This window comes from Diplodia seriata (genome assembly GCF_021436955.1).
Source record: "Diplodia seriata strain FDS-637 chromosome Unknown scaffold_13, whole genome shotgun sequence".
NCBI classification, from domain to species: Eukaryota; Fungi; Ascomycota; class Dothideomycetes; order Botryosphaeriales; family Botryosphaeriaceae; genus Diplodia; species Diplodia seriata.
Window position 1 is genome coordinate 60294 of NW_027117320.1, and position 18114 is coordinate 78407.

The 18114-nt window shown below is 57.9% G+C and overlaps 5 protein-coding genes across 5 annotated transcripts; 2 read left to right on the top strand and 3 right to left on the bottom strand.

Annotated features, from left to right (window-relative positions):
* Window positions 1–499: 499 nt before the first annotated feature.
* SLS55_010485 (uncharacterized protein) lies at window positions 500–1622 on the bottom strand (the record flags this gene model as incomplete). Its single annotated transcript, XM_066781867.1, has 2 exons — window positions 500–1201; window positions 1260–1622. The coding sequence occupies 2 exons, from the start codon at window positions 1620–1622 to the stop codon at window positions 500–502; spliced, it is 1065 nt and encodes a 354-aa protein (XP_066627679.1).
* A 2627-nt stretch (window positions 1623–4249) lies between these two features.
* On the bottom strand, window positions 4250–5983 carry SLS55_010486 (uncharacterized protein; the record flags this gene model as incomplete). Its single annotated transcript, XM_066781868.1, has 1 exon — window positions 4250–5983. The coding sequence occupies one exon, from the start codon at window positions 5981–5983 to the stop codon at window positions 4250–4252; it is 1734 nt and encodes a 577-aa protein (XP_066627680.1).
* Window positions 5984–9973: 3990 nt separating this feature from the next.
* On the top strand, window positions 9974–11382 carry SUN4 (Sperm-associated antigen 4 protein; the record flags this gene model as incomplete). Its single annotated transcript, XM_066781869.1, has 3 exons — window positions 9974–10832; window positions 10885–11276; window positions 11335–11382. 3 exons carry the CDS (start codon window positions 9974–9976, stop codon window positions 11380–11382), a joined length of 1299 nt encoding a protein of 432 aa, XP_066627681.1.
* A 909-nt stretch (window positions 11383–12291) lies between these two features.
* EFM7_2 (Protein N-terminal and lysine N-methyltransferase efm7) lies at window positions 12292–13778 on the top strand (the record flags this gene model as incomplete). Its single annotated transcript, XM_066781870.1, has 3 exons — window positions 12292–12441; window positions 12893–13483; window positions 13608–13778. The coding sequence occupies 3 exons, from the start codon at window positions 12292–12294 to the stop codon at window positions 13776–13778; spliced, it is 912 nt and encodes a 303-aa protein (XP_066627682.1).
* Window positions 13779–16209: 2431 nt separating this feature from the next.
* On the bottom strand, window positions 16210–17649 carry SLS55_010489 (uncharacterized protein; the record flags this gene model as incomplete). Its single annotated transcript, XM_066781871.1, has 1 exon — window positions 16210–17649. One exon carries the CDS (start codon window positions 17647–17649, stop codon window positions 16210–16212), a length of 1440 nt encoding a protein of 479 aa, XP_066627683.1.
* Between the last annotated feature and the right edge of the window lie 465 nt (window positions 17650–18114).

The following is an 18114-nucleotide window of genomic DNA, read 5'->3' on the forward strand; positions in this document are numbered from 1 at the left end:
AATCTGCCAGCGATGACGAGCCTGCGCGCGGCGGCGGGGTAGGTAGGCGGGGTCCATCACAGCTTAGCCCGCTCGACCGCCTGCCCGCCGTCGGGACTTTTTGCCGCATTGGGGTCCGGGTTGCTCGTGGGTCTGCTTGCCATAATGGACTCGATTACTGCAATTGTGCCTTCGAGGCTGCTATCTGCCCGCCGCCTGCGCCATCCTCCTGTTAGTTGGGCCTCGTCTTCTCTGGCCGGCCTCTCGTGGCCGCAGGCACTCCCGAGTCATGCCCGCGATCTCCGTGGCCGGCCCTAGAAAGCATCTCCGAATAAGGTTCGAAGGAAGGCTTTCACGCGTCGACCCCGCGTTCGTATGCCAGCATTTTTCTGAATCTAGCAAGTCTTGGATTCCGAGAAATGATCGCTAAGTACCTAGACGGACTTTGTTCCCTTGGCCCCGTAAACGCCGCTGCAAATGCTACTCATGGCCCCGCCTTCCGATAGTTTCCTGAATACGCCTACGAAGTCTTCTCGACCTCGGCCTTCAGGTTTGCATCTGCCTTTGGAGCTTCTGCTCTTGCAAACAGAGATCTCCTCTTACTCTTCCTCTGCTCCTTCTCCTTCGCCTCGCCCATCTCGTCCACCTCTTCTACTCTAGGTTCCCGCGACCTGCTCCGGTCCTTGCCGCGCTCGTGGCTCCGCTCGTGCCTGCGACTCCAGCTCATGCTCCTCGCCATGGCTTTGAACCCATCGTGGCGCTCTCTCCGTCCCTCATCCTTTCCAGTCAGCCCGAGGATGTTCCTCAGCTCGTCGATCTCGGCGTGATCGCGCGTGTTCTTCATCCGGTGCACCCACGTCACCTTGCCGTCCTCGAACAGCATCTCGCCGCCGACCTGCCTGAGGTCGCCACCCTGCACGATACCCTTCCCGCTCTTGATGCACTGGTACATGCTCTGCATCGTCGTCGACACCATGCTGGCCTTCATGTAGTCCGGACGTTTGGGTCCCAGCGACAGCGTGCGCATCATGCCGAAGTAATCGTACAGCTTGGCGGTCGGGTCGGCGAAGATGGGGAACGGGCAATTGGTCGTCTGCGCATACATCGAGATCAGCTCCGGGCGGCCGCAGCCGACGACGGTGATGAAGGTGGGCGTGGGCAGCGCGAGCAACGCGTCAGGGGTGACGCTAGCGGAAAGCGTGCGCAGGTACTCCTGGCAGTTCTGTGGACTAGTTGTCAGCAAGGTGGGAGGAAGAGCGCAAAGGGTTCGGGGACCGTACTCCGCAGAAGAAGTGTCGCACGAAGATGATCAGCTGTCTTTCAGCCACGCCTTCACCTGAGTACAGGCTTTTGAAGGGCCGCGACTCGCCATCCGCGCCCAGAACGAGCATATCCTCGCATTTCTTGATGTCGGCCTCGGTAGGAAGCTCTTGCGAAACCTGCACATCGCCCTTGAAGTCGGCGGAGGGGTCGAAGTCGCATGCTGCTGCAGTAGCATCTGGTTCCTTTGCTAGCGAGGCATCTTTCTCGTCTGTGATGTCTGCTGCGGGTGCTGGCGCAGGAGTGTGTGCTTGAGGCTCGGGCTTCTTCTCCGTGGAGGCAGGTCGCTGCTGCTCGGGAGTCGGCTCTGTTGTGGCGGCCATGGCTGGCGGTAGTGATTTGGTGTTGAGTGAGCGCGTGAACGAGGTGCGTTTGGAAGTTGCAGTCTGGCAATATTAAGCTGGGCACGAATCTGGCAGCGGCAGGGTCCTGCTGGCTGGCGTTCGTGTCGGGCGAGGCTTAGAAGTTTATCGGCAGGGCTAGCTCGGGCAAAAAGCAGTAGAGATGGGCAAGATGGCGCGGAAGGGGACGACTCCGAACGGGAGGGGCGGCGACTACACAGTACATGGACCACGCGCTCTCCGGCCGTAGCTTGGCTTGGTTAGAAATCAGGACATTGTGCCGGTGCGATTTGACAGCATGCGCCTGTCTGGGCCTGGAGTGACGCTGAGCGCACGACGCAGATGGACTGAGCGCGGGCTGACGCTGCACACGGTTTCAGCGCCTGTCGGCGGCGGCGGAGTGGCTGGACCGCAGGCCAAGAGGGGCAGTGCCAGGGGGTCGGCAGGCGCACGGCCAATCGCGACTGCCTACGCCCGCGGAAACCTCCAGACTGCCCACACATACATCACCCAACGCCACCTCAACACCGCCTCTGCTGCAAGCCAAGCGACCTTCCGCGCGTTCCCGTTGCCGTTGCCGCTGCCGTGCCGCTGCCGATCTCAGCATACCCGCTCAACTGCAGCATAGCAAGATCCGCTTCAGCCCTGGCTGCGTAGGACCACGCTGCCGCAGCACAGCATCGAGCCGCAAATCTCCGAGCATCGTCAGTCTGGCCGCCAGGTGCTCATCGCCCGCTCATTTTTAGAACCCAAAGGAATTAAAGAGTCTGAGACATCCTCTATTTCTGCCCGAGCGCATGCCAGTGCCGACAGCAGCACGCAAGTGGCGAGCAACTGACAGGCTTCTACACGCAAGCTTCTGCAACGCCGACAGTGGCCCCGCAAACCGAACTCTCGGTTCAAGATACTGCAATAACGACGAACATGGCGAGCCGGTCCGCTGGGCGCACTGGAAACTCTCGCAGCCCCGGCGACGATACGTGTGTCGTTTTGGAGCCTAATCTGTCGGCCTTGGCGCAATGCTCCTTGGATCCTTGGGACCCCTTTGGGCGCATCCGGATAGACTTTCGTTCTCAGGAGCCAATATTAAGCAATCGGTGGTCAAATGTCTTTGTCCAGGGGGGAGCGCCCGCACTGCCGCCGCTGCTCCACGTGGCACAGCCTCTCAGCGCGTACCTCCAGCCGAAGCAGATATTTTGAGCCGCAGCGCTATGACTTGGAAAGATGGACAACACACGGATGCCAAACTAGTCGCGGCGGACTCTGTTTTACCTCCTTGGCGGTTGATCGTGCACTATGCGATCGTCCAGGGATTCAGATCAGCGTGTCGCGGAGGCCACCCTGTGCGCTTCCAGCAGATCCACCCCTCCGCGGGTACACCCGAGTGCTTCTGAAGTTGTGGAGAACTCCCTGGTCTCGGCGAATCATTGCCGGATATGTGCTGTGGAGAGCCTCTAGACGGCATCAGGCTGCGACTGTGCCACAGTCTCAGGTGCTGATAACTACCGTCTAGCTGTGACTTAAACGCAACTGAGATCGTCAGACAAGGCGCGGAATCCCTCCGCGGTCCCCAGAAAATAATTAGCAAATCCGGGCCTAACAATTTTGCATTGAATGCTCGGGGTGATGGCCGTCCCCCGATGTAGCGCGGTGAGTGTATAGATGGTGAGTGCATTGTTGCGGCAGTTTCGATGAGGGACAACGTCAAACTCCAGGCCCACCCGCCACATTGGAGCACCCAAAAACTTACCTCTTGGTAACCACGTTCCATCTGATATGTTACAGTCGAGTTTTGCTAGTAAAACCAACATTTAGGCATTGTCATATGACTTTGAACCTACGTCTACATTCAAACACCTGCTTCACGGATCCACAAGATCATTCTACGGCCTTGAGAGAGGATGGTGCCCTCCTCGACTTTTCCGAGGCCATCTTCAGCCCACTACTTAGTATTTTGCAACATTTTTTCAACATTTACTCGTTCTTTCTTTCACTTATCGCATGCACAGGCTCCACGTAACATATTACCGACACACTCTCTTCCAGTATTCCGCCTTACTCTGTTGAAGACCTCCGACGGGTCAAATCCTGTCAAGGATCGTGGGCAGTAGAAGCGAATGGCTGGACGGAGATATGAGTTTTCCGAGCCCTCTTACCTAAGCGGTTAGATCAAACGTCCGGACGTAAATGTGAATCAAAGACACATCATATGCATCCAGACACCAGTTCCAACTACATATGTAAGTAGTGCAACGCGTATTTTCATTATCATTTATCACAGAATGTCGGTAGCGATTGTCGCCACGCTCTCTTTCAATTTCTTTTCTGATCTTTTATCGATGAGCGTGAACATCAGAGCTAGATTTTCCGTCTGCGAATGATTCTTATATGCGGTCAGTCACGTACGTACGTTAAGCAAGAGAGAAAGGCTCTGTAAACATAGACACCAGGCGACATTAACAAACTGTCAAGATTAGAAACTTAGAGCAAACACAGTTCGTTATAATCATCAAGGCATGCTACTGCTACACCATCGCGGTCCTCTTACTGTCTTATTTCAGCATAACACGCAATCCTCCATCAACTACACCCTTACTTAATCCCCGCCATCACAATACCCCCAGCGGATATGCCTCTGGCACACTCCCCCTATCCGGACTCACCACCGGCACACTCTCATACTCCTTCGCCTCCACAAACCCCTTCGCCCACTCGGGAGACCTCCTCCTCGCCCTCGGCCCCAGCGCCCCGCACACCTCTTTCGCCACCGCCAGCAACCCCCTCTCGTCCCACGGTCGGCCCAAGATCTCCATCCCAATGGGAACGCCCAGCGGCGCCTCCTCGGTCGCCTCACTGAATCCCACGGGGACCGTGACGACGGGGGAACCGGTCAAGGCGGCGAGGATGCCGTTCCGGCCGGCCTGGCTCGCGGAGCCCACCGGTACGACGAGGTTGCGCTGCTCGGGGTAGATCAGAGCGGAGACGCGATGGGCGGACAGCGTCGAGGCGAGGGCGAGCGTCAGGTTGCGCACGCCCGACTGGACGGCGGCGTAGGTGTCGTTGGCGGTGCTGGAGCGGAGGGACGTGGTGACGTATTCGTACTGCGCGGGGATGACGACGAAGGAGCCGTTGCCGGCGCCGCCCGATCCGGAAGTGTTGTTCGTGGCGTAGATGTCGGCGAGGGTGCGAGGCGACGAGGAAGAAGAGTTGGAGGAGGCGTGGTGGCCCGGGTTCTGCAGGTACGCGTCCATGGACTCGCGGTACTCGAAGCGCTGGGTGTCCAGCTCCGCGGCCATGGACGTCACGTTGAACAGCGCCGCGTCGTTGATGCGGACGACGGTCGCGCCCGCGGCCTCCAGCGCGCCGACGACCGCGTCCATGGCCTCGTTCACCGGGTCGTTCTCCGGGCTCGCCGTGCGGTTGAAGAACGGCTCCAACAACCCCAGCCTCACGCCGTCCAAACCCGTCGACGACGCGGCCGCCAGCTCCGCGCCGTAGTCCACGCCCACGCTGGACTCCGGAATCAGCGCCGTCGCGTTGTCGCCGTCCACGTCGTACCCGACCCCCGCCATGACCGTCAGCGCGGCCGCCACGTCCTCGAGACTCCGCGCAATCACGCCCGCCGCGTCCTGCGTGTACGAGATGGGCATGACGCCGCTCCTGCTCACGAGCCCGCGCGTCGGCCGCACGCTGAACAGGTTGTTCGCCGACGCGGGGCTGCGCAGCGAGTTGACCGTGTCGGTGCCCGTGGCCAGCACCGCGAAGCCCGCGGCGACGGCGGCGCCGCTGCCGCCCGACGACCCGCCCGGCGTGCGCGACGCGTCGTACGGGTTGCGCGTCTGCCCGCCGAGCGAGCTCACCGACAGCCCCTCCAGCGCCAGCTCGTGCAGGTTGGCCTTGCCCAGCACGACGGCGCCGGCGCGCTGCAGCGCGGCGACGGCGGAAGCAGAGGCGGCCGGGCGGAGCGACGCGAGGCCCAGGTTGCCGCCCGTCGTGGGCAGGCCCGCGAAGTCGAAGTTGTCCTTGAGCAGCACGGGGACGCAGAAGAGCGGGCCGGTGGCGTTGCCTTGGGCCAGGGCCTCGTCCAGCGCGTCCGCGGTGGCCAGGGCGGCGGGGTTCAGGGCAATGATGGCGTTGATCTTGGGGTTGTGCGTCTCGATGCGGGTCAGGAAGGACGAGACCACCTCGCGGCAGGAGGAGAGGCCGGTGTATAGGGCGTGGTGGACGGTGGCTATTGTGGCTTCGCGGCTGTCGAAGCCGAGGGACTGGGCTGAAGCATGGCCGGAGATGGCAAGTAGAAATACGGTGGTCAGGAGACGGATGGATGATTTGAGGGAGAGCATCTTGGGACCATTGATACGTCTTTTCCTGTTTCACTTTGTCTTCGGTGAGGAGCTTCAAATGTGAGTGTGGATGCTCAAATCGGCTCCTTCTTAAGGGAGAAGAAACAAGGGCCCGGGAACAGAACAATAAAGATGGGTGAGGTAAGCTGATGCGGTCTTTAGGAGCGCTGGAAGGAATTGATGCAGAGGGTGAGACCTAACGAGCTGCCGAAGCCAGATTTCGACGCCCTGCGGGTTTGGAGTCGTCGTGGTTCTTCAGAAAGTCAGCAGCGATGACGGCATGGCGGGACGACCGGGGCGCAAAAGTAAACCCCGCAATCAGAAGGCGGAAGAGCCGGGCAGTAATCGCCGCGTCCAATGATCTGATCGGATCTCCACGACCTTTGCCGAGCATCTTGACTCGTAGCCAATTCTACTTATCACTCTCTGCAGAGTGGAAAGGCCAAGTCGATACCGCGTGGCCATTGCTAATGCTCTTGACTCTCTTCGCCGGGCGACGGCATTGCGTTCGCCAAGCAGCAATCACCCTGCGTCCCCACTCGGCCGTGAGGCGAAGCGCGAGCTAATCCACAAGCAGCCGCCGCAGAGCCCCTGACAACCTTCTTTTCTTCCAACAAACATCTCCGGTACACACGGCATTCCAGTCGCGGAGTCCAACTACGACGGCGCACCCAGAACCCCACAGGCAACTGATCCGTCGGTGATTGCCATCGACAAGCAATCAATAAAGGATGCTCGGCACTGATTGCTCGAGCGCACCCCATCGGGCCAAAATAGAGGCCTTTCGGACCGGATCCCGGCACACCATAGGCCCTATGGGGTGCATCGGTAATGAGCAGTGTTCAAGCCGGCGGCTAGACAGGGTCTACGACGACCAGACTTGGACGCCAAGCGTGGTGAAGAGCTTGGGACGGCAAATAGGGGCGCTACCTGGTAATAGTACTTACCAAGTCAGGACATCTGTTTGTTCATCTCTCTATGCGCTGCTCCTGGCTCGGGGGATATCACAGCTTTTCTTATCGTCGCATGAGCATCGGGCGATGCACTGTTCGGCCGCTAATTGCCATGGCAAATGATCCTCCAGAACACCACAGAATGGCGCGTGCGGTCAACCAAACTTTCCCATGCGCTGATTCTGAATGGGGAGCGCCGAACATTTCGACAGCAAATGAAGCATTCGGATGACCCGATGCTCGACGGCATGCCGACGTGAGCGAGAGAGGACCAAATCCAGCCAGCTCGGATGCGCCAGTTGTGGCCTGACGCTCCCATCGTCTGCCTCGTGAGCAGGTGCGGGGCAGTCGAGGAAGCTGCAGTAACGTGCAAGTGGCAGAAGCCTCGACGCACAACACAACGTCTCAAATTTTGCCGGGTCACCTGGAGTAGGATTTTTTGCCGTTGCACCAAATCTCGCTTCGCCCTGTAATCCCAATGCTCTTGCTTGCTCACCGCCGAACAGTAACTTGCAGCAACTATCAGATTCACCACGGAAAGCTCGTGCCATGGTCGAAAGGTGGGGGAACGTGGGCTATGGAACATCTGCGCAATGATGCTCGACCACGTAGACGAGAATTCTGCTGTATCAGTTGACGGGATCGGGAACTTGCCATTGAGTGTCAGAATCCGATGGCCACGTCTATTGTCAATGCTAGGATGCGCTCCCTTGCATGGCATGTCGGGCAGCCCAAACCAAACAATGGTTCTTGCCAAAGGTGAGCACGGCAGAGACATCAGACGGCAAGCGCTGGTTCGTACGGCGATGGTGTCTCGCGGTTCGTCCGGGTGGGTGTTGAGCATGAAGTGGAGAAGAGGCCTTGTACGGGCCATGTGGTCGGTAGAAGGATCGCATACGTGGCTCGCATCATTCCTCGTGCTTGGCCCTTTCGTAGGGCCGGCAGATATCCGTTGAGAAGCTTGAGGACGTGCGAAGGGCGGAGGTCGATCCAGAAAGCCGCGGCGACGCGTCTCAGAAGCTAGCACGGACCGAAGTTTGGCGGGCTGACGCGATGGAACGGTAGCATGGTCACGAGGGCAAACGAGTGGTAGAGGTTGAGTGCGGTGGCTGGCGGACCTGGCCTTATCGTTGCGATGTTGCTCAGCGTCGGCAGAAAGAGATGCAGGAGGAGAGTTTGCGATCTGCAGGAGGACGAAAGCGCTCGTATCTTGGGTGCGGCGCTGGAGACTAGCAGCACGTTGCGCGACGTGTACCTGCAGCAAAGCGGCTCGCCCTACCAACAGCTGGGACCGGCGTCGGAAACGGCGTGGAGCAGTACGAGGCGCTTATATGCGTTGCACGACGGCGCATGGCGGGAGATTTGCGTGAATACGGGCCAGCGCATCACCCGCGTGTGGTGCCATCATCATGGCAACACGCAGCAGCCGGGCAATCCGACGTCGACGGCCTTCGAGCGGTGGCCGTCGACGACGTTCCCCGGAGTCGATGGTGGCGCGCAGATCTGGACGAGTGGCGCCTGTCAGCGGCAGGGCTCGCATTTGGAATGCACGCGGCTTCGAGCAGCAGGCAGCCCGATTCCGATTCGTACCTGCGCCAGCGGGCTATCGGCTGTGTAACAGCGAGCAGGAAGGACGCGGTCTGGCCGAGACGCATTCCGGCGGCCACGCGAGCAGTGACCTCATCTGTTGCAAAAATGAGTTGACTCTGATTGCCGTGGCGACTTGGGCCCGAAGATTGCGCGGTTACGCAATTGGGCAGGGTGTCATGGTGGTGGAATGCCTTGCATGACCATGACCATGACACGCAGCTATCGAGCGCACTAGCGCCAGGTACCCGAGCAGCCACCCGGATTAAGATGCTGACTGGGGCCGCGAGTCGCCAAAGAGAGCCAGCGCTGGGATGTGTCAGGGACAGGGCCACTCGGGTCCCCAGACCGGGGCGTGCGCGCTGCGGATCGCCGCAGGGAACTAGCTGCTCGACCTCGCAATTCCTCGACCGCCCCTCTTGCGATCCTCACCTGCCCGAACGGGACGCTGCGAGATGCGCGTCGCACAGGCGCTGCATGCTCCGAGATGTGAGCCATAGCAGCCCTCATAAGGCCGGGCAGCCCCGCGGTGGAGCGCCGGCGTGGAGCGGCTCCTCTGGACGATTTGCGCGGCATCGACACGAGCGGATCCCCTATCGCCAAGCACAGCAATTTCCACAGCCCACGCAGCCGGCGGAGTCTTGGCCCGAAGTCTGCCAGCCTGGGCGATCTTGGAACCGCCTCCTGAGCGCGCGGCAGCCCGCGGATTCGCGAGCAGCGCGGGTGCGATCGCCTCTGGTGAGGCCTGCAGGTGAGCAGTCCCCGACACGTGCGGACTATGGCGGAGTGGGCTGGAGCAGGCGTCGGCGGACGTGGAAGCGGCGCAGATGCGGAGAGGGCGCGAGATTAATATTGCCTTGGACGAGCCAATTAAGGCCTGGGCGGCCTCCTGCCAGGCACGAAGGCGTTCTGTTTTGGGGAATGCCACAGCTAACATCCCGGCCGCACGCTCAGACGTCCCCCGGGCCCTTCCCCAAAACCTCCACGCCGCCGCTCCCTTCACGCCTTTTTGCTGGCCCGCTCCCCCCGACGGATGCTGTAAAGAGCTCGCGCAACCTCGCTCTCTTTCACTGTCGCTCTCTACCCTCCGCTTCCGACCTGGGCTTTGCGCTCAACCCACGTTCATTATACACCTCTCGTATGTCGACCACCCCGCTCCCCGCCTGCTGCTCCCCCAGCCCCAGCCTGATCGTCTAACCGTCGCTACAGCCGCCCACTCTCCTTTTCGTCGTTGCACAGCCAAAGATTCACCTGAATCACCGCTGCGCCACGCCCTGCTCGCCAAAGACATCCCCGTCGTGCAAGCATTCCCTACTGTGAGCCCAACCCGCCTCGTATTTGCTTAAGCCTGTCTGACCTTTGCGCGTAGCAAGCACTGTGACTTCATCTCGCGCCAGTGCTATAAACCGCCATTACTGCCTCAGCCTTTCTGCATCCAGCAACCTTCACCATGCGCAACATCGCCCTTGCTACCCTGCCCCTGTTGGCTACCGCCTCGGCCCTGGCCGTCGGATCTGGCAGTCACCGCCATGCCCACTTCCACCCCCGTCGTGAGGTCGAGAAGAGGCAGGACGTCGACGTCCAGATGGAAGTCGTCACCGTCTGCGAGCTGAACGGCGCAATCATCCCTCAGTCCGAGTGCGACGAGGGCATCGCTGCCGGCCGCCTTATCTGGGCCGATGGCGAGCTCTCCGTTGCCGCCGCCTCTTTCGAGGCCCCTACCAGCTCCTCGGCCCCTCCGGCTTCGACTTCGTCTGCCGCCTACACCCCGCCGGCCTCCTCTTCCACCCCTACCCCTACGCCCACCCCCTCGCCGTCCAGCACCTCTGAGGCTGCGAAGAGCACTCCCACCAAGAGCTCTTCTTCCTCGTCCTCTTCCGCCAAGGGCCTCGACTCGGACTTCCCTGACGACATTCCCTGCTCCGAGTTCCCCAGCGACTACGGTGCCGTGCCGGTTTCCTGGATGGGTCTTGGTGGTTGGATCGGTGTCCAGACGGCCAACATTGTTGGTGCCAGCGGTCTCGACGACATCATGACCACCGTTGCCGACATGTGCCTCGGCGACAGCTGCTGCACTGAGGGCGCCTACTGCTCTTATGCCTGCCCTGCCGGCTACCAAAAGGCTCAGTGGCCCACCGCCCAGGGTGCCACTGGCCAGTCCGTCGGTGGTCTTCTCTGCTCGGATGGAAAGCTCACTCTTACCAACCCCAACTTCAAGACTCTCTGCATCAAGGGTTCCGACAAGGTTACCGTTCAGGTTCGGAGCGAGCTTAGTGAGCAGGCCGCGGTTTGCCGTACCGACTACCCTGGTAAGTTTTTCCGATTCTACTAAAACAGTGTTTTTGTCTGACCGATTTGCAGGTACTGAGGCCATGGTTATCCCCATCGACGTTCAGCCCGGCGAGCTGCAGCCGCTCACTTGCCCCGAGCAGACCAGCTACTACCAGTGGAAGGGCAAGGCCACTTCAGCCCAGTACTACATTAACCCCCTTGGTGTCTCGGTCGAGGACGGCTGCACTTGGTCTAACGGCGACTCCCCCATCGGCAACTGGGCTCCTATCAACCTTGGTGTCGGCTACTCCAACGGCGCCGCTTGGCTCTCGATCTTCCAGAACAAGCCTACGACGCTTGAGAAGCTCGACTTCAACATTGAGCTCAAGGGCGACAACATGTCGGGCACCTGCAAGTACATTGTCGGCAAGGGCTTCTGCTCGGGCAGCAGCTACGACTCCTGCAATGACGACGGTTGCACGGTAAGTGCACGAGACGTTGGACTCCTCACAAGAAGAATGACGCTGACGAAGGCAACAGGTCTCTGTCTCTTCTGGAACTGCTAGCTACGTGCTCACTGACGCATAAAAATACTAAGCCATGGACTGCGCCCGGCATTTATGCTTTATACCCCGGCGCACGGCTTGTTTACAACCTTCTTGTGGCTTAATATTTACCTTGGTCCAGTTTGTACAGTATATACGGAAGCGTTGCGCAGCGAATCATTTAGTGTGTTTTTCCCTCGCCCCACATGAGCGAGTCTGAAATGTTCCCGTCTGGAGAATCATCTTTCGGTGTTGTGAAGAATCCGCACGGTCGATGTGGCGATTTCGGGTTGCTTTCACCGCACGCTTTGATACGAAAGTATTTCTTCGGGTGTTGCGTCAAGACCTTTACAATATTCTTCTTTTCAGTTGCAAGCATGAGAAGCAAGGGTCGAGCTGGGGGAACGTCATGCTTGTACGGCCGAGCAAGACAGCTGTCTTGTTATTTCTTGTAGCTACTTACTTTTAACTCACTTCTTGCTGATGGCAGGAGAAGCAAGCACGATGACCAACGTCTTTCTCATTTCTGAAATCTGTGCAGAGTTTACTTTCCTCGATATTTCCGATGGTTGCTGCGACAATGGCATGGTTAGATGGCGACGACGGCTAACCAAGTCAGGCAAGTCGAAGGGGCGGTACAGACAAGGGCATTGATTTAATTAAACACCTACATTCCTCGGGCCAACAATTTCCATGAAGCTGCAGCCAATAGGATTTCTCCTTGAGTTATTTGCTATTACATTATTATAATCAGATTCCTCAACTAAATTATATGTTCTTTTCAACCACCCTGTCAGTCTCACTCACGTGCCGTGGGCCGAAGAAAAATTCACCGGCATTTTGCCGCCGGCGAAGGACTCACCTCGATCAACCCAACCTCCACAACCTTTTTTTGGCAACGTTCTGAACTCAAGCCGCTCGTGGTAGCCACCGGGCTCAGATCGATATCGAAATGTCGTCAGATGATGAGGCAGGAGGCCTGGACCTCTTCCAAGAACCCGAGGGCTACTTCCAGCCAGAGAAGCCGCCGACGTATGCGACGCACAAGCTGGAGTCGGGCGAGGAATTGAAGGTCAGGCTGGTGGGCTTCAATCCTCTTTGGGTAAGTGCGGTCTCACTCTTTCAAATCTCTTCTGCATACTGTTTTTGAATTTGGCGTGTTCTATTGTTGGCGTCGTCAACCCATCTTTTCTTTTCCTGCCTTTTTTTTTTTCTTCCTATCTTTCTCTGGAGTTCAGAATCCTGCGTTTGCTGTCTGCTCCACATAACGGCAGGATGCCGCAACTCCTTCTTGACCCGCATCGTATCACCGTTTGGACGATTTACGTATTCTTCTTCGTTTCTCCTTTTCGTCTTTTCCGGATGCGAAGCACATGAAGCACCAGAGACAAACCCGAGTCCGACATGCATCCTCACACCAAGTCTCACTCCACCACCTCCCACTCCCCCGCCCCTCCCCTCACCCCCAACCTCGTCCAGCCTCTCCGTCTCAGATCAACCATCCCAACCCCCCCACGAACCCAACCGCCAACAAAAAGTGAACAAAACAACAGGGCCACCACATCTGGAACGCGGCGCGCACCATCTCGCGCTTCCTCGAAACGCTGCCAGCAGCCGCCGGCTCGGCGCAGGCGCAGCAAACGGTGCGGAACCGCACCGTCCTCGAGCTGGGCGCGGGCGCGGGGCTGCCCAGCCTCGTCTGCGCGCTCCCCGCCGGCGGCGGCGCGTCGCGCGTCGTCTGCACCGACTACCCGGACGCCGACCTCGTCGACAACCTGCGCCACAACGCCGCCCACGCGCACCCGGCCCTCTCCCCACACGTGCTGAAGGTCGAGGGCTACCTGTGGGGCGCGGACCCGGCGCCGTTGCTGGCGCACCTGCCCGACGGGGAACAGGGGTTTGATGTGCTGATACTGGCGGATCTGCTGTTTAATCATAGCGAGCACGGGAAGCTGGTGGAGAGCGTGAGGAGGACGATGAAGAGGGAGAAAGGGGCGGTGGCGTACGTGTTCTTCTCGCCGTACAGGCCGTGGTTGCTTGAGAGGGATTTGGCGTTTTTCGACGTCGCGACGAAAGCTGGGTTGCGGGTGAGGAAGTTGGGGGAGAGCGTTATGGAGAAGGTCATGTTTGAGGAGGATCCGGGGGTGGGTGGTCTCCTTTTTTTTTTTTCCCCTTTCCCGCTTTTCTTTCTCTCGACTTTTTTTTTTGGTTGTTGAAGGCTTTGGGGCTGTTGATGGAGATGACGCACGTGCTGACTGTTGTGGACAGGATGAACTGCTCAGGCGGACGGTGTTCAGCTACGAGCTTCGCTGGGCTGACCTCGTGGGCGAGGAGGACGGCCAGGCCGAACAGCAGCAGCAGCAGCAGCAGCAGCAACCTGATCTCGTGGCGCTGGATTACGACCCATCGAAAGGGATTCCCAACGAGTGGCTGCGCTGAGTCTTCTGGAAGGAAATGGAGAGACAAGTCCAGCCACGCAGTATGAGCACATTACCTACTGCGCGTGGCAGTGGCGGAATGGTGGCGGACGGGATGGCCGGTAGGCAAGACAGTGGTATAAGACATGGGTGGCTGGAACTAAGGCTGTGTACGTTTGGAAGGCGGCGACCCACGACACTAAGGCTGGGGGCACTGAGACATCAATTGAATTTTTGAAGCTTACGCCGACCGGCCTACTCATTTCACTATTGAGCGGCATGAGGTGGAAATTGGTGGGCACCTGTAAGTGAGCTTGTGGAAAAGGCTGCCTTTCGAGGTGAGGAAACTACCTCATACAATAGATGCCGGATTGTACGGCAACCTCACATCAGTGAAATGATGCATGAAGTCTACTTCCGGTCAATCACAAGCATTTTGAAGGATTGGTGAACCATTTGACGTGTCACGCTTCACAATCACTGGGAGAGGCGCGTGGACATGGAGGGAGATAAAGTGCATCCGTTCCCCTCCACACGCCACGTCGGATGCCTACTGCTCCATATCAGGAAAGGAACAAAGGGAGACAACACCAAGACTTCTCGTTCTTCTGGTCCGGCTTATCCATGAGCTTGTCTAGTCGGGCTAATTCAGTAAGGCGAGTATTGGCGAGTATTGATTTTAATGAGCCACATCATGACCCAATTATGATGCGTACTAGTAGTGAGTTAACGCTGAATCGCTCCAACAAATAATTTAGAAGAGTGGTATAGATTGTGTGGAGCACATAAAATGCCGCTCTCACTTAGATCAAGCAACGAAAGTTGCTTTCTATTGCTGTTCGAAGCACAGACGCAGTCAAAGTAACTCCGCTGTCCAGAATTCACCCATCGCTAACCGGGTAAGGTCCCATACATATTTAAATATGTATAAGACATGGAAAAGCTGTTAATTATAAGACATACATCAAAGTATTATATGTGAGAGTGATAACGAGGCAGTTGTGTTGAAGATGCATTAATGGCGGTGATGGTAGGCTGATTTGTGTAGATAGCGGCAGTGAAGGCAGTTTGAGTCCTATGTCATTAAACGCCATAATCTATCATAGAAGCACAGCCTTGTCAACATATAATGCTGCATGTTGTTCTTCGAAATACATCATTCATCCCCGGCGATAAGAGAGCCATCGTCACATGTGACCATCCTTGACAACTTCACTTCTTCGGCTTCCTTTAACCAAAGATTTCAGTTGATAGTTCGATCCCGAAAGGTGAGATCGGCATCAGTGACTAACTCGTTTTGCCTAAAACTCAGCATTTCTGAAACTTATTGCTGATGAACGAGGCGATACAATGACCTGAATACCGAAGCTAGACACAGACCATATTACGGACTACCTCCAAATCCAAACAGTAACCCTCTTCTGCTGTAGCACAAGGACGGCACCTCCAAAAAGTCGACATGTCGGGCTCTGAATCCTCCTTGATCGCCACTGTAAAGATGCGTGGGGTGTTGATGGTGGGGGAACGTATGTATTCTGGGGCTGGTGACCGAGAAAGGCCTTTGCTCCAAAGGAAGTTGGTGGAGATGGTGCGCAGTAGCCTCCCAGCGCCCGGTTGGCGCCGCAACGCGTCGTGTCGCGTGTTATCGCGTCGACCTCGCGTCGGGGTGTCGCAGTGTTGCCTGGGGAGGTTGTGGAATTGATCTATATATACTATGCGGGTTACTTTTCCTGTCAGCAAAGTAGACGGTCACTCGTAGGGGTGCAGTGGTTCCGTTGCCGCAGGACCTGCATGTACGAGCTACTCACTGCAAGAGGAGGGAGGGTTGGTTTCGGAACCTGGGTGCGAAACTTGTGGTGGGCAACGCGGGGCGAAGGCATTCAGTCCACGCATGTGGTGGGTAACGCGGGGCGAAGGGAACAAGTCAAGTCCACGCATGTGATGGATAACGCGGGGCGATCGCGAAGGGATTTAGTCCACGCATGTGGTGGGCAACGGGGCGAATGGATTTAGTCCACGCAGCGAATGGATTCAGTCCACGCATCTTTTTTTTTGCAAATTCGATTTTCGGTTCGCAGCTGGACCTTGTGGCCTTTCTCTTACTTTTCTTTTTTGTGCAGGTCGGGGTACCGTAAGACCAGCCCGTTGGGATAATTCAACGTGCATTCAAAGGTCACATCAACGCTTCAACTGCCGCTTCTGCGGCTGTACCCAGTGTCGGGACACTGAGATTTCCAATTTCACATCGACTAATCGGGTTGAATCCTCATTAGCTTTGCATATTCATTATCTTCCGTCACATTGCTTACTGCTTCTACCACTGTGTCTTCCACCTCCCGAACGCGAACATCGTCACTTCACTGCAACAACACAACACCAGAATATATGCCAACCGCCCACCCCAAAATCACCCCTCCCGAGATATCTTCCAGCAAACCCGCACACCCCAGCCTTCAATCCCTCGTCAACTTCTCCCCCAACCACCACCACTCCCACAAGCCCTCCCACTTCCCCACCAACGGATCCCTCCACTGCTCCGGACACGGCACATCCGCCGGCCACCTCTCCCAGTCCGCCATCTGCGGCCACAAACGGTTCCATATCGCCATGGCGCTACCGGCGACCATCAGATAGGGAAACATGGTCGAGATGGACGGCGTGTACGCCAGCGGGTCAGCCGCGAACGTCTTGACCCAGGCCCACACCACAGTCACAACACCTCCGTCCCGCTCCTCAGAAGCAGAAGAAGACGACGCGGAAGGCGAAGGGTCGGCGGAAGAAGAAGATGATGATGTTCCGGTGGCCGTGGGCGGTTCCAACAACGCCTGCTGCGCCGCCAGCGCCTCCTTCTCCCACAGCCGCCGCCCGCGCACCGCCTCGCGCACGCCGCGCAGCATGAAGGCCGCGAAGAGCAGGCGGCCGCCCACCTCGACGAAGTAGTAGTCCTCGCGCAGCGGCGGCAGCGGTATGGCGCCGAAGGAGTCGTAGTTGGCGATGACGGCGTGCAGCGGGATGGGCGGGACGGTGCCGAGGTCGGTGAAGATGAGGAAGGCGTTGATGGCTTCGAAGTAGAAGATTTGGCGGAATTGTTGGAGGTAGGTGAAGAGGGAGGGGGCGTAGCGAGGCGCGTAGAGGGCGGGGGAGGAGCTGTCGCGGGAGAAGAGAATGACGCGGTGGAGGGTGCTTTTGCGGTAGGATGGAGGCAGTACGGGGACCGGCTCGGTGAAGACGCGGATGGATAGGAAGGGTGTGTAAGGCAGTGATAACAAGGCGAGGAACAGTCCTGCTATGGAGAGTTGGAGAGCGAGAAAATCGGCGTTGACGAGAGAGGCGGGGTCGTGCGAGCGGCGTCGTAGGAAGAGCCTAATGCTGAAAACACAGTAGGTGATGTAGCATACGAGGCTGGCGAACTGCGCGAGGACCCCGAGAGTTTTGGCGGGACCAAGTAGGGTTGAGAAGTCGTTGGCATGAGTGGGTGTTGGTGGAGAGGACGCTTTCTCTTGGGGCAAGAGAGACTCGCCCGTGGGCTCTGTTGCTGAAGTAGGCGGAACGCGGCCAAAGAGCACTCGTAGAGGAATGCGAATGTCGAACGAGTGCTCGTCGGACTTCAGCTTTGAGCGGAAAAAATGGAAGAATACAGTACTGGTGGCCAAGAGATGCTGAACGACGACGGTCAGTGGGGAGAGGAGGAAGAAGAAAGGCCTCCAGTCCCAAATAGATTCGCCGCGCACCCAAAGGAGATGGGTATATGTAAGAAGGCCAGTGAGATAAAGAGTGCCGAGTTGGCCCAGGACGTCGTCGTATGTTCGCAGATATTCATGTCTGGCACAGCCGTGGACAGGGATAATATAGTCCTCGGATATCAGTCCGCTAGCCAAGGCTCCTCGCTTCATGGTGATGGAAACAACGAATGACAGGGTGTTGCGAGAGAAGGTCGAGAGGAGCAAGACCGACTTTATAGAGTCGGCGAGGCCATCGGTGACTCGTCCGGCAAATTGTATTCCTTCAACGCCACGAGCTATTCTTAGGTCCGTATAGAACGCCCTCGCTGCCATGTCACCATGTAACCATCTTGCATATCGACTGCGAGATTGGCGAGGGTGTTGGATCCTCAACGCTGCGCAGGTAAACATGACAGCACGGCTGCACCGCAGAGAAGTCGTTGCTCGCTGCGTGGAGCCATGTCCTGCTCAGCGGCGGATTTCGAGCAAGGCATAGCGCCAGTGTCGTGAGTTGGGACCAGTTTCAAGCAGACGGTTGATGATCAGGGCGGTGGTCGGGAGAGGGCGGCGTGACAGGGCGGGAGTGACGTGGGTCGGGCGGTTGAGCTTGGGCAACGCGAGTTTGCGCCCGCAACG